Below are 14,435 nucleotides of genomic sequence, written 5' to 3'. Positions count from 1 at the left end.
TACTAGCCTCTTATCTTTCTCTGCCACCTGAGAGACTGTAGAGCATCATGTATCCCTTTCCTAGATGGCACAAATTTGGTAGCTACATGGAGAAAATCCTACCAGGCCCTTATGCCACCTTATGCTACTGTTCAGGCCTTGTGGCAGAATACCGTATTTTAGTCCCATATTAACTGGGAATCAACCATAATTCAAGGTATTTTAATGCAATTATATCGTATCTTTTGAATGCTACCTAAGATAAATTTCAAAGTGATTCTTATAGAAATTCTAAATGAAACAAGATAAGAAAACAGCAGTTCCAAAATTTTAATACAGGAAGTGCTCAATAGCAGGCTATGGAAGCAAATTAGGATATGTGTCTTGGAACTGTACATATTAGGTGTGATTTTGGTGGGACAGGACAGAACTATAGCCATGTAGGACATTGATATTCACCACTATCAGACTTAAAAGAAGATTTAATTGAGTTATGAGACCTAACGTACAACATGGTGAATACGGTTAATAATAATGCTTTCATATACTTGAAATTTCCTGAGAACAGCTTCAAGTGGTCTCACCACACACCAAAAAAATGGTAACTACGTGAGGCGATGGATATGTTAATTAGCTTGATTGTGGTAATCATTTTTAAGGTACACATTTATAAAAAATGAAAAAAATTCACCTTATCTTTTTAAAAGATTCTAATTCCAAACCCATGTAGAAGAACAGAGAAAAGAACTTTCTATACCAAGATTCCTTTCAAATGATTTGTCTGATGGAAATCAACTCCAAGTTAAATACAACCAAACTCTTTAATGTTACCAAAATATGTTTAAGAATTAAACTGCTCCTTTGAAAGTATTCTACCTCTCCTGTGATGAAGGATGTTTAAGATTCTGGGCCAATGAATCTTCACTGCCATTATCAATCATCAATAAAAATGCCAAATATTAAAAACAGCGATGGTTGTTTATTTGCTACTATAAAACCAATAGAATAAGACTATCAAATCTTTCATTTATTTTTGATTTGTTATCACAATTAGTTTAAGAAGAAAGTTAACTTGCTTGACAGGCTTATGTAAGACCAGAGTTGACTGAAAATCAATACAAAAAAAGGCAGTCATAAGACTGGAGGCCTTACTTAATCACACTTTGTAAGGGCTCAAGCTCTTCTTTATGCAAATACTTTTCAGATGGACATTTCTCCCCCAAATTGCAAAAAGTAATTTCAAATCAAAAGGAAGGCAAGAAAAAATAACATGGAGATATTTAAAGAGGAAACAGGCAATAAGGAGAACTGTTGCCCATCTTAACCTTCCAAGAATTTAAGAAATTCTCCTCTCTGTGTATAAAGAAAAGAGAGCTCATGCCTTTTCTTTAAAGCTATCCAGGATTACCCATCAAAATTACCCATCAAATCCCTTTGTTCTCTAGCCTCTCACATTTTCTCCCCACAGTTTGCTTGTACTTATACCACAGACTAACCATAATATGTCTTGAATTATGATAATTCCAAAGGAGGAATTACAATTATCTTGAATCCCTCAAAACACAGGGAACATAGGGCATTACAGGAAACAGAGTCACCAAGAAAGAACACCATTTATGTTTACTGTGTTTGTTAGTATAACATCTGGTTCAGGAACACATTCCCTAAGTACTCAATAATTAAATTTCTGAATAAATGTTAAAGTGACAGAAGATCTCTTCATATGAAAAACAGAAAACACACAGATATTGTCACCCTAAATACTTTGCACATCAAGGTAGAGCATAAATAAATGGACAAAATATGAACTCAATGATACTGTTAGTATTTTTTTCTAAATGAGCCTGTGTATTATAAACTTTAATTAGAAAGAAAAATAAGGAAACAAAGACTTTTGAAAAGTATTTGTTACAGTTTATGAACTTTCAGTGCAGTGTATAAATGAGAATTGCTGTAACCTGCACTTACCTGTTTTTTAGCAGAGCTGTAAGGCTCTCTGAATTGAGTTGCTGCATTACAGCCTCTCTCAGTGTTGGAAGCATGGACAGCACTGTAATACAAATGGAAAATTAAAAAGGTCACAAGCAATAGGACTGCCCTCACTGAGATAGGCACATTGGTTTAGGCTCTATGACAGGACTAGCAACTAGCAAGGGCTGGGAGGGAAGGTCAGGGCTAGAGTTTTCAAATTATTATTAATAATAAAAACCAATTACATACTAATAAATCATTTATCTGCTCACATGAAGCAAAGTTATGCATATACATATTATGATCATAGTGATGTAAACAAGTACATGTAGAAGAAAGAATGGGAAGAATTATTCCCAAATGTTAACAGTGTTGGTCTTTGGGCTACGGATTATGGATAATTCTTTTTTTCCCTCAGATCTTTTACAATAAATGTTTATTTCCGATTTAATAAAATGCTTTTTTGTCTTTAGCTATACTTTTTGCTTCACATTTTATTTCTAACTTTAGAAAACATTTATTTATTTATTTTTACTACAAAGCAATTGTTATAATCTAGACAAAAGTGCATCAGGCTAAGAATTAAGAGCTGCCGAGCTGTAGTTTTGGTTTTGACAACGGCTACTGCCTGTAACTCCAAATACCAACATGAAGATAAAATAAGATATAATACTCTATGGAAAAAAAGACTGTATGTAATTTATGGGAGTTTATTTATGGCTCTACGCATGGTATAAGAAATGTTGGCGAAATGTACATACATAAATTTAAAATGAATTTCTAACACTAAAGAAGTAATGATAACAAAATGAAAAAATATCAAGAGATTACAAATGCCATACTGTAAAAGGGAAAACTTTAGCGTATGATTTTTACTTCTTGACAAGGCAAAACATTATTACAAGATCCATGTGGGGTTTTTTTGTTTGTTTTGTTTTTAAATTTTATTATTTGTTTATTTTTATTTTTGGCTGCGATGGGTTTTCGTTGCTGCACGCTGGCCTTCTCTAGTTATGGTGAGTGGGGACTACTATTTGTTGTGGTGTGCCGGTTTCTCATTGCGGTGGCTTCTCTTGTTGCAGAGCACAGGCTCTAGGCGAGCAGGCTTCAGTAGTTGCAGCGTGTAGGCTCAGTAGTTGTGGTCCACGGGCTTAGCTGCTTCGTAGCATGTGGGATCTTTCTGGATCAGGGATCGAACCTGTGTCCCCTGCACTGGCAGGTGGATTCTTAACTTCTGCACCACCAGGGAAGTCCCTGTTTTTTTTTTTCTATAGAAAATTCAGCTTTTAACTTAATTTAAACATTTATTTCAGTGCTGCACTGTGTAGCTTCAGCATGTTTCCCCAAGGTGTATGATTAAATCACCTAAGTTATTTAGACCACTAACTAAAGTAGCAGCTCAGAGTCAATGTAAAACGTGGTTTTCTCTTAGTGTCCGTGATATATATATCTAACCTAAACATGATATTTTATCTTACCAAGAAAAAGCCACGCTAGAGTCCTACATTCAGAAAAAGGAGTAGGTAGGGAACTTTAAAGATTATGTGGTATAACAACATGATTTAAGAGGAGTCTCTTCAATAATTCTCCTGAGAGATAAGAGCTTCTGACTTTCCACTTCAGCATATGCAGCCAAAGACAAGGCTACTCTTCTCTTCTAGCCATCTGTACTAACACTGAACAAATAAAATTCTGTATTGGGCTGAATACAGCTTTCATGTCTTGCTTTAGCCATCTGGTCTCCATGATAAACACTCCGAGTCCAACCACAAATCACAGGACAACCCTTCACCAGCCTTGAATCTGTTTGACCCTGAGCAAATTATTTAACCTCTCTGTGCCTCAGTTTCCTTATCTGAGGATGATAGTAGATTTACCTTACAGGACTGCTGTAAGGATTAAGGATAAAAGGCATTTAGAACAGTGCTTCTTTACACATGGAAATGCTCAATAAGTGTTAGCTCTTCTTATTATTACCCTTATTTGGCTTCTCCTGACACGTTCCAGTTTGTATCTTTTTAATATGTGAAAGGCAGAAATGGACTGTGCTCTGACTACCACAGAGTGTGTTATAACTACCTCTGAGCTGAACCACAGAGTTCATTACTGCACTCTAAGATTAAATTTGTATTTCTAGAAGTCACATCATACTCTGTTCATAACAAGCTTATGCTCAACTAGAATTCCCAACCTTTACTCATACATCCTGCTTCTAAGCAAGCTTGGATCATTCTGAATCAGTACAATTGACTTTCAATGCAGGACAATTCTTTCATTGTCCCAGTTTAGCACTTAAATGGGACTAGACTATTTTGCATCCCAAAACTTCATTTTTGGTCAGTTATGCACCCAAGTATGGTGTCATGTGTAAATTTAATAAGCTCTCCTCCCAAATCTTTAGTAAAATCATGAAGATGGCAAAGTCAATGGGCAGGGCACAGAAGCATTCCAGTAGATGCTATCTTTCAAGCTGGGGCCAACTTCTTGGGTTAAAAAACTAATTATATTTACCTAAAAGCACTAAATTTTTTATTATGTCCATTACATCTTATTTAAAAGAATAGAAATTTAATTATATGATTTGTAACCCTATTATCAATACATATCAGAAAGCTGATTTGGAAATTTTCTCAGTGAACCTATATTTTGGCTCTTAGCACCACATTTTAGTTTTCACTGCCTATGTCAGCTATTTATTCATCTGAGGGGTGTGATGGTCACGGAAATGTGCTACTCACATCTTCTGCTGGGAGGAGCATAATTAACTGACAGCTCCAGCTGCCACCCCTCCAGATGTACACTGCTCTCAGCCAATGACAGTGCTTGGTGGGGATACCTAAGCAGGCCCATTCCTGACGGACTCCTCTACTGGGGAGCTCAGGCTTGAGGACTCCCAACTGGCCTGCCAAAAGTTTCTTAAAACTGTGCAGTAGTCAGAGACTCTTCTCACCTAACCCTCCTTCCTTTGCCCACTCTATTCACAAGTATCAGACCTGTACTGTGGTCTAAAGGCTTTCCTGGCTTACTTCTGCTCCCTTCCTTTTATTCTGCATGGGTGTTTCCCCTAGTCAGTCTCCTGCACATCTAATCCATCTTAGCTGTGCTTCCCAGAGCACCTAAACTGACACAAGGCTCCATGTCCAACTGTATTTTAAGACCCCAGAAGTTAGCTTTTTCCATTTTTTTGAAAAACTGAGTAATAACTAGAAATGAACTGTTCTTAAACTATTGGTTACCAGTGGGGAGAGGGAAGAGGGCAGGGGCAATACAGGGGTGAGGAAAAAAGAAAGGCTTATTACAGGCCTATATGAAATCATGTGTGTGAAACTTTGGAAAACTGTAAAGCACTACAGAATTTAAAGAATCTTTCATTCAATTAAAAAAAAAAAAAGAAAAAAAAGAAAAAAAAAGAAATGAACTGTTCTTATCCTCTAAAAATTCATTACAATATCCTTGGTAGTACCACTACACTGAATGCTAAACACTGACTTAAAGAACTGTGTAATTTTAAAAAAGTTACCAGTTACTGAGTATTTATTATGTACCAAGCACTTTATATGAATTATCTCATCACATTCTCATAAAACATTTATGAAGTGGGTTTTATGATGATCATTTTATAGAGGAAAGAACTAGATTTAGATTTGCCCAAAGACACAGATATTACAGACAAAACTAGGAATGGAACCAGATCTGCCTCACCCTTGAGCCCGTGCTCTTACTTACTGTACCTTATCTGAGCTGCCATTTTATACAGCACGTATGATAAATTTTTACTTTATAGATTGAAGTATTACTATTTCAAACATTAAAAATCATGGGACTTTCCTGTTGGTTCAGTGGTTAAGACTGTGCTCCCAACGCAGGGGGCACGGGTTCTATCCCTGGTGGGGGAACTAAGATCTCGCATGCCTCAGGGTGTGGCAAAAAAAAAAAAAAAAAAAAAATCGTACTCCAGCTGTAACAGAATGTATCTCTTAACTTTCTTAATTCCAGCTTCTTTATCTATCAAATGAGACAGAACTAAAAATAGAGTTCTTTCAACCTTAAAAAAATTCTACTTTTAAAATTGAACAAAGAGAACCTAACTTTATAAATTTTTTCTAACTTAATTGTTATTGAAAGAAATGGTAGAAAAGGAGTAAGCTTCAAACTATAAAAAAGAAAAACAAGTTTGACATGGATTTGAGAACTAATTCTTTAAGGAGTTATGCCGATTATAACATAACACCTAGTTTTCTTCAAAAATATGGGCAGCTGATTTTGTTATAGCATCCTCCCAGTAGGTTTCTGGCTCTGGAGATTAAATTATTACCACTGATTAACACTGAGTGTATACTACTGTGCTAGACTTACAGGTCTCTAGGTGCCTTGTAAATGTAAGAAATTCTTTACTATGACATATATGGCCCAAGGGCATCAGGTGCACTCCTGCAGCCTTATCTCCTATCACTCTTCTTCCACCGCTCATGCTACTCTAGCTATACAGCCTGTTTGCTATTTCACAAATATGCCAAGCTTTTTCCCACTTCAGGCATTTTGCATGGCTTCCTCCATTGTACCACTTAATTTCTCTGCAAATGTCACCTCCTTAAAGAGGCCTGACTCTCCTGGTTGCCCAACGTTAAAGAGCATCCCCACCCCTCACACAGCTCATTCTCCTTACAAGCAGTCATCACTGCCTAAAGTTATTTATCTGTTGTCTACCATCTTTTTTCTCTCACTAGCATACAAACTCTGACAGTCAGGCTTTTTTTTTTTCAATTGTTCACCTTCTGTTTCCCTAGGGCTGAGTACTCTGTTGATTGAATAAATAAAATGAATGAACAAGTATTTATGTTGCATATTAACATATTGATTTTTAAAATCCACATTAAATGATGTATTTCTGTTAAATCATGTAAATACTTGTTAGATTTATCATTTTTTCCTTTTCTTCTAACTTTGGTCCTGCAGGTATGCAAATTAATATAAATCATCAAACAACTTTATACATGTATAAATATGTCTCTTTGCCTTACCTGTCATATTGCAAGTCCTCTGGTTACTTTCAAAATGATATTGTCGGCGTGCCTGAGCAATGTATTCTGCAGCCTCCCTTTCTTGCATTTCTCTGATTTTCTTCTGTCCATATTTCCCCAGGATATATACTCCTAAAATTTTTTTTAAAACAAGTTAGTATATTAATCCAGCTAATTAAAGTATTAAAAATTCTAAACAGTATTTTTAACCCACTTTATCCAAATATAAGGGTTATGTTAGTGAAAAGCTAAAAATTACAACTTTTAAGAACCTAAATTAAAGAACTGTTTAAGAATAGAAACCTGAAGAGAAGGAAAAGGAGATTGGCATTTTAAAAGCCAATGATAGATGGGTATATCAAGACTAGGTCTAAAGAAACAGAAAGGAATTAAATCTACAAAGTCAGGCAATGCCTTTAATAGTGCACTGGAGATATTCTAAATGTCCAACAAAAGGGAACTATTTAAATACATTATGGTCTAGCCATACAATGGACTCTTGTAACCACATTGCTAAATAGGTAATGACTCAAGGAAATATCCATGTTATACTGTTAGATGATAAAATAAGATCCTGGAAGTTTTCCTTTTAATGAAAGTAGATATATATAACAACAGATGGATTTTAATTTCTAACATATGTTAAACAATGATCATTGCTCAATAGTGGGATAGGTGATTTTTTCCCCTTCTGCTCGCTTCTCTATTGTTTACACATTTTCTTCAAAATATAATACTTTTTAAAAATATAAGAAAAAATTTAAAAGGGAGAATAAAAGAAAGGTAGGTGTTCAGGCAGACATCTAAAACTAGAAACTTAAGTGAAAAAGGGAGGGACAAGAGGGTATAAAAACTCCTAAATTATAAAACTACAGTATAAAAATATAGGTGGGGTCTTGTGGCCTGTAATTTACTTTAACACTTTTCAGTATAGAGTATAATATAAATGTGACATTTTGGTCATACCTTATGGGCAGTCAGTTGTCCTGACTGAGATTGAACACTCCGGCGTGGTTAGTTAGCATTTGGTCAAAAGCCACATTTCAAGGCTTAAGCACTTTAACTAACTTTTACCTAGCAAAATGAATATCAGAAATGTCTTTTCATAGATTAAATAAGTGCTGTTTAAGATACTGGGTTAACTACAACATTTTAGTAATATTCATTTGAACAAGAATATACAAGTCTAGCAAGTTCTTCACCCTTATGAATGGCTTAGTCTAGGATCCTCAGCTGCTAGTTCGAAGAATTCTTAATCAAGAGAGTTAATCAAATGGCCAGCAGAATCCTACATCTAGAATACTGTTGCATTTGCTTCAGGTAAATCTTTTACGCATGGTTCTGCTGTAGCAGCAAGAAAGGACACTGGGATTTCAATGAGCTTATGGAACAAGTTATGATACTGTTTTATCTGTCTTGCTAATAGATGTTTTAATGTGTGCCATAATTTGTTTCAAGATAACCTGGCAACAAGGTTGCAGGAGAGTAACTAATCCTCACCTACCTCCAACTGTCTGTAACCTCCAATATCACACAAAGAACATAAGAATTGTGCATGACCTAAATAACTGGATTTGGTCTGTTTGTCACAGGTGGGAAGCAAGAAGCCCTCCAAGAACTGCAAAGTAAACATGTATCCTGAATTATTTTCACTAATGTAAGCAATACAGATGAACTCATAACATGTTATATGTCTTAAAAAGACAGTGAAATAGTTTGTGCTACAATTAGACAAATAAAGTGTGACTGCTGTTATGTTTGTATGCAAATAAATGTATTATAATCTCCTTAAAAAAATAAAATTCATATAAATGGCTTCAGAGCTATTTTGTAATCCATCCTCAATAAACTGATGACAGTGCCATAATACTAACAGAAAGAAGAAACTGACTTATGTTTCACAAAGTAACCCTTTGACAGGCAACTCTTACATAACAGCTACTTCTCAATGAATTGCTTCCTATTTTATTTGCACAACAGATGGCTAAAAGTTATGTGTAAAATGATCTTTTCTCAAATAATAATAAAAATAGTGTAAAATTAAATGCTGCAATGACACTCTTGTACAGTTAAGAATTTTCTGGAATAACAGTAAATTTGATTGGTCTATGTGTTTCCCTGCGGAGAAGGTCCACTGCTTTCTAGACTTTCAACAGTGTCTGACAAAAATACTTTAGGAACTACAGCTGACCTCTGAACAACTCCAGGATTAGGGGTGCAGAACACTCACTCCAGAAGTGGAAAATCTGCATGTAACTTCACAGTGGGCCCAATTCACAGTTCTGCACTGCTGGATTCAACCAACTGAGGACCTGCTGTGTTGCAGTATTTACTGAAAAACGTCAGCATATAAGTAGCCTCGCACAGTTCAAACCTGAGTAGCTCAAGACTCAAATGTACTGTGTAAATGTCCTTGGGCAGTTCAAATCTGTTTTGTTCAAGGGTCAGCTAAGTGTACTGTGTTAATTTGGTAAATGTTGTATATTCTTACCAAAGCTAAAAGGACAAATTATTATGAGTTGAAGTGTATCCTACCCCAAATTAAGATGTTGAAGCCCTAGTACTTCAGAAAGTGACCTTATTTGGAGACAGGGTCTTTGCAGAGAAAAGTTAAAAGGAGGTCATTAAGGTGGGTCTAATCCACAACGACTGGTGTTCTTATAAGAAGGGGAAATTTGGATATAGACGTGTAGAGGGAAGATGATGTAAAGACACAGGGAGGAGAAGGCTACCTACAAGCCAAGGAAAAGGACCTGGAACAGATTCCTCACTCACAGCCCTGAGGTGGAACAAGTCCTGCCAGCATACTCATCTTGGGTTTCTGGCCTCCAGAACTGAGAGACTATACATTTCTGTTGCTTAAGCTACTCAGTTTGTGGTACTTCATTATGGCAGCCCTAGCAAACTAATACAAGGCATCAGGCTAAAATCCCACAATCCATTATTTTCCTTGAGTTAGCACTGAAGTAAATTCCTACACAAGGACTAATTTACCCAGGCTCTCATTCCCAAAATTCATAAATTCTGATTTTGTCAGATTTGTCTCCCTAGGGAAATAAGAATGAAGGCAGACAATTCATTACCTAAAATATGGAGCTCAGGATCATCTATACACCCGACTTGCCTGAATTCTGGCCTGGAAGAGAGCAGATATTGATGGCTGTGGCACCAGCTAGGCAGGTAACTTTAAGCAAGTCCCTTCCCCCTTCTGGGTCTAAACAGCTTTATAAAAAGAAAGGCTGGGATTATATGAGCTTTAAAATATCTTCTTTAGCTATGACTTTATGAATAATGAAAACATTCACTAAATACCTCAAAAAATAAATGTAAAATGTTTTGAGGTTTCCTTTCAGAACACTGCTGGTTAAGCAAAATATCTTCTAGTCTTTCTGTATTATAAATTTGGTTTTCTTAGTGTCTTCATGGATGAAAACCCTGCAATGTAACTATTGCACTAGATTAATAATGTCAATAAGAGTTTGAAAATAATCTATTAACTTCACTTCCATCCAAAAGACCACCAAATCCTGCTATTCTGATTCTATTTCAGAAATATTTTCTAAGTTTTGCCACTTTAGTCCACTCCTTTACCATTGTCTTCATTCAGACCCAGATTATTAATGCTCTTGAACCGGTTTAACAGTTTCCTAACTCTCCTCTTTTGTTTCTGGTCTCACATCTTTCCAATTCATCTTTTATATGCAAAGTGATTTTCTAAAACTTAAATCTGACTACAGTATTCCCGTATTTATAATTCTTCAATACCCTGCCATCATTTCTTAATGAACAGTTCCTGTTCCACTTACACCACAATTCCTTAAAGGAAGTTCCTTGAAAACATCCCCAAATGTTTTTTGTCTTGTATGATGCTGTACCCCCAATATATAATATTGGTACACAACTGGAGCTCAATAAATATTTGTTGAATGAATTAAAGAATTAATGAACTGCACTCTGGGCCTAAAGAATCAGAGTCTGGATAAAGAATTCTGTAGTTTTCTAAGCCCCTTAATTTTTAACCACACTAAAGTCAGAAGCACCGGCACACAGGATAAAGTCCAAATTCTGTGGAATGGCACAATAAGTAAGGCTCTTTACAATCTACACTCTAGCTACTTCAAATTTATCTTTTGCCACTCCCCACTTGTTCCCTGTGCTTAGCCATAGTGAAACACACTTTGATTCACTAAAAGCAAGGTCTCTGAATCTGCTGAGCATCTCCTTTACCTGCTGTGCCCCCTTCTGCTTTGCTAGCTGTAACTCCAGTGGATTCTTAAGGGAGGCTTGCGGGACACCTCCCTGATTTTCTCTCTCTATGCTCCCACAGTACCCTGCTCTATTATGGTTACTCTAATACTATCATTGTACTACTTTTGTTTATTTCCATTTCTGCTTTCTGGACTGCACTATGAGTTTCTCAAAGTCAAGAACTGTGTCTTATTCCTTTGTATCACCAGAGCCCAACCTAGAGAGAGTAGGCCCTCTCTTTCAAATGTCTGTTGAATGAATAAAAAAAAAAATCGAAGAGACTAGGCATTAAAGCTTTTTTCCCCCACCACTGAATGGCCAAGCTTCTGGAACATGCATGTTGATATCTTACCTAATTTGCAAATCTGTCAAAATGTGCCACTTGTTCCATGATGTCCTTTCCTGATTTCTTCCAACTGTACATGCTTTCTGCCAGTTTGATATGTACAGCATTTTTCAGCTCTTATTGTTTTGTATTTTAATTATTTGTATGCTTGTTGCTATGGTTTGAATGTCTGTGTCTGCCTAAATTCACATGTTGAAATTCTAATGCCCTATGTGATGGTATTAGGAGATGGGAGTCTTTGGGAGGTGCTTAGGGCATGAAGGTAGGGCCCTCAAGAATGAGATTAGTGTTTTTATCAAAGGGACTTCACAGAGATCCTTGGACCCTTCTGCATATGAGAATACAAGAAGTCTGCAACCCCGTCACCTAACCATGCCTGCACTCTGATCTTAGACTTCCAGCGTCCAGAACTGTAAGAAATAAATTTCTGTTGTTTATAAGCCACCCAGTCTATGGTATTTGTTATAGCAGCGTGAACAAACTAAGTCACTTGTTTTCATTCCTATCAGACCATAAAGTCCATGAAGACAGAGTGGTACAGTGTGGAAAGACATGTGCTGTGGGATCTAACACACCTGGGTTTGAGTTCTAGCTTCCCTGTTACTAACTCTGGGACCCTCAAAAAGTTTCTTAAAGTTCCTACCACTCTGGCTCCCACATTTCTGAATGGGGATAACAATAACTGTCCTGTCATCATCCCCACTGAACAGAAGGGGGGCCTACCGGGCACCCACAAAATGGTAGCTATTATTAAAAATCTCTGTAAATCTTGTATTTCTAATCGTATTACCTTCAACACTACAGGCACTGGACAAATATTTTTTAAATTAGATTAACTGATATGTACCATGTATAGGACCTTTCCTCATAGAAAGACAATGAGGCTCAAACAAATGCCGATCACGGTCATGTACTCTTTTCTTTTTAGACTGACATCCCTTTTTGTTATAAAACACTGGGATTATTTTCTCTTTCTGTTCCTCTGAACCTCTTCCCGCCGTTCTCATTCCTCTTAATCTGTAACTATAAAGCTTCTCGAAAATCTTCACTATCTCTTAAGTATACTCTTTTGCTTCCCCTATGATTATTTCTAACCTACCATCAGGTTGTTCCATAAGTCTGACGTGGTATGCTATTTTTTCTGAGATTGCTACAGAGACACCATTTTCTTTCCTTCAGTAGACGCAAAAATATTTTATTTATACTTCTATCACACATAAATCATTAGCTTCTAAAGTGGACTCAGCAGTCTTAGCATAATTTAAACATACATTAGATATCAGTGGATGAAAATATTAGAAAATACATTTTATCTATAAAGAATTTTTCAAAGAATGCCATTAAGATTTACGTATGATCATTATGGTTTATGACAGACCTCGGAGACAAGGAAAACACTCTCCTTGCCTCGTTACCAAGAAGCCTGTTTCAAATTTTCAAGAATCAACGGAGCTGAATTACTGATGCTAAGAGTACTGTTAATTTCAAATTGTTTGGGGTCAACAGAATACAATCTATAGTAAGAGAAAAACAACCAAATTCTTTGGGAAACTTCTGCTCTTGTTTTTAACTACTTCTGTAACCAAAGCATGCAGTTAGCGATAAAACTTCTCAAAAAACTCAGATGCTAAAAATTCCCTCTTAACATTCTTACATCTCCTTCTTCTGTATCACACACGACATTTTATTATCTCCTTCAGATCCCTGCATATTACGACATAACTGTCTTACGAGGAAAAAGGCTCTCAAGATTGCTATCTAATCTGTTTCTAAATCTCCTCTTAGCCTGTGCAACTCAGTTATGTGAGCTAGGTGGGAATTCATCCCAATCCTGAAGATCCTAAGGAAGATTACACAACATCCCGAAAGCACTTCATTACTGCATAATTAGCTACATAGCTTGTATTCTAAAATAGCAGAAACAGAGCTAAAAATATTGATTTGTGTTCTTCTGTCTAGCATATACCTTCCAGTCCTTCAGTATAAATGTGTTTTCAAAAACTCAAATTAACTTTAAACAAGAACTCGAAGTGCAAGCTTTAGTTAACTTCTCTTGAATATTATGAAACTTCTGCGAAGGATGAAAGCCAAAGCACTGGGAGTGCCAAACAGAAACGAAGAATCTCACAATAAAACAATAAAAGGGAATTTAAAAAAAAGTGTCTGTACGAGAACGGTGCCTTGAAACAGGAAAAAAAAAAAATTGTGGTGGGTTCTCCCAAGGTCGATAAGTAGACAGGCGAGAAACAGAGTGAGGGGCAGTGTCAGGGCAAAGGCCACAAATTTCACAACTGCAGAGACGTAAAGAACCTTGGCGGTTTGTCAGCCCGTTGCCCGCCCCACGGTTGAACGAATCCTGGACTACGGTCTCTCCTCCTCTATTTTAGAAGACAGACACCTCTCCCCCACCCCCTTCTTCCAATGCCCCTTTCCAAGAGCGCTGTCACCCACCTCCGAGGACCGTGCCCAGGAAGATGCATTTCTTTTTGTGACGTTTCAGAAAATTCCACGTAGATCTCAGCATCTTCAGGCCCTGGGGGTGCGGGTTGTCTAAAGGGAAGGGGAGATGGTTCACCAGGAAACCGTTTCTTCGCCGCCTGGCACGGACGGCCCGGCCGGACCGCCGTCGTCCCGCTCGGTGCTCTGCAAAAATCACGAACGCGACTTTCCGCAGAGACTGTCACCGGAGCGGGAAGGGGGCGTGGACTATTAGCTGAGCAGCTGCGCTTTCTACTGCTGCCGCCGCGCCGCCGCCGCCGCCGCTCACTGGTCCGGGGCACCGAGGTCCGTCTGGAATTCGCTCCTGAGTGCCGCACCGTACGATTCCCCCCGGAAACGACGGCCCGCACGCGCCGCGTTCCGCTGCCAGC

General features: G+C 37.3%; 1 protein-coding gene across 1 annotated transcript in view; it reads right to left on the bottom strand.

The window, feature by feature from the left end:
* PEX3 (peroxisomal biogenesis factor 3) overlaps positions 1 to 14,356 on the bottom strand; it is a 28,603-nt gene extending 14,247 nt beyond the window's left edge. The window contains exons 1-3 of the mRNA XM_057738566.1: positions 14,017 to 14,356; positions 6,972 to 7,103; positions 1,948 to 2,029 (exon numbers count right to left, since the gene is read on the bottom strand). Of these exons, the coding sequence (XP_057594549.1) occupies positions 1,948 to 2,029; positions 6,972 to 7,103; positions 14,017 to 14,089 (287 nt within the window). The 5' untranslated portion in view covers positions 14,090 to 14,356. The remainder of the gene's footprint in view (positions 1 to 1,947; positions 2,030 to 6,971; positions 7,104 to 14,016) is intronic.
* Between the last annotated feature and the right edge of the window lie 79 nt (positions 14,357 to 14,435).

The sequence above is a fragment of the Hippopotamus amphibius genome, chromosome 6 (genome assembly GCF_030028045.1).
Source record: "Hippopotamus amphibius kiboko isolate mHipAmp2 chromosome 6, mHipAmp2.hap2, whole genome shotgun sequence".
NCBI lineage: Eukaryota > Metazoa > Chordata > Mammalia > Artiodactyla > Hippopotamidae > Hippopotamus > Hippopotamus amphibius.
The sequence above is the reverse complement of the archived record's forward strand: the minus strand, read 5'-3'. Positions and strand labels throughout refer to the sequence as shown.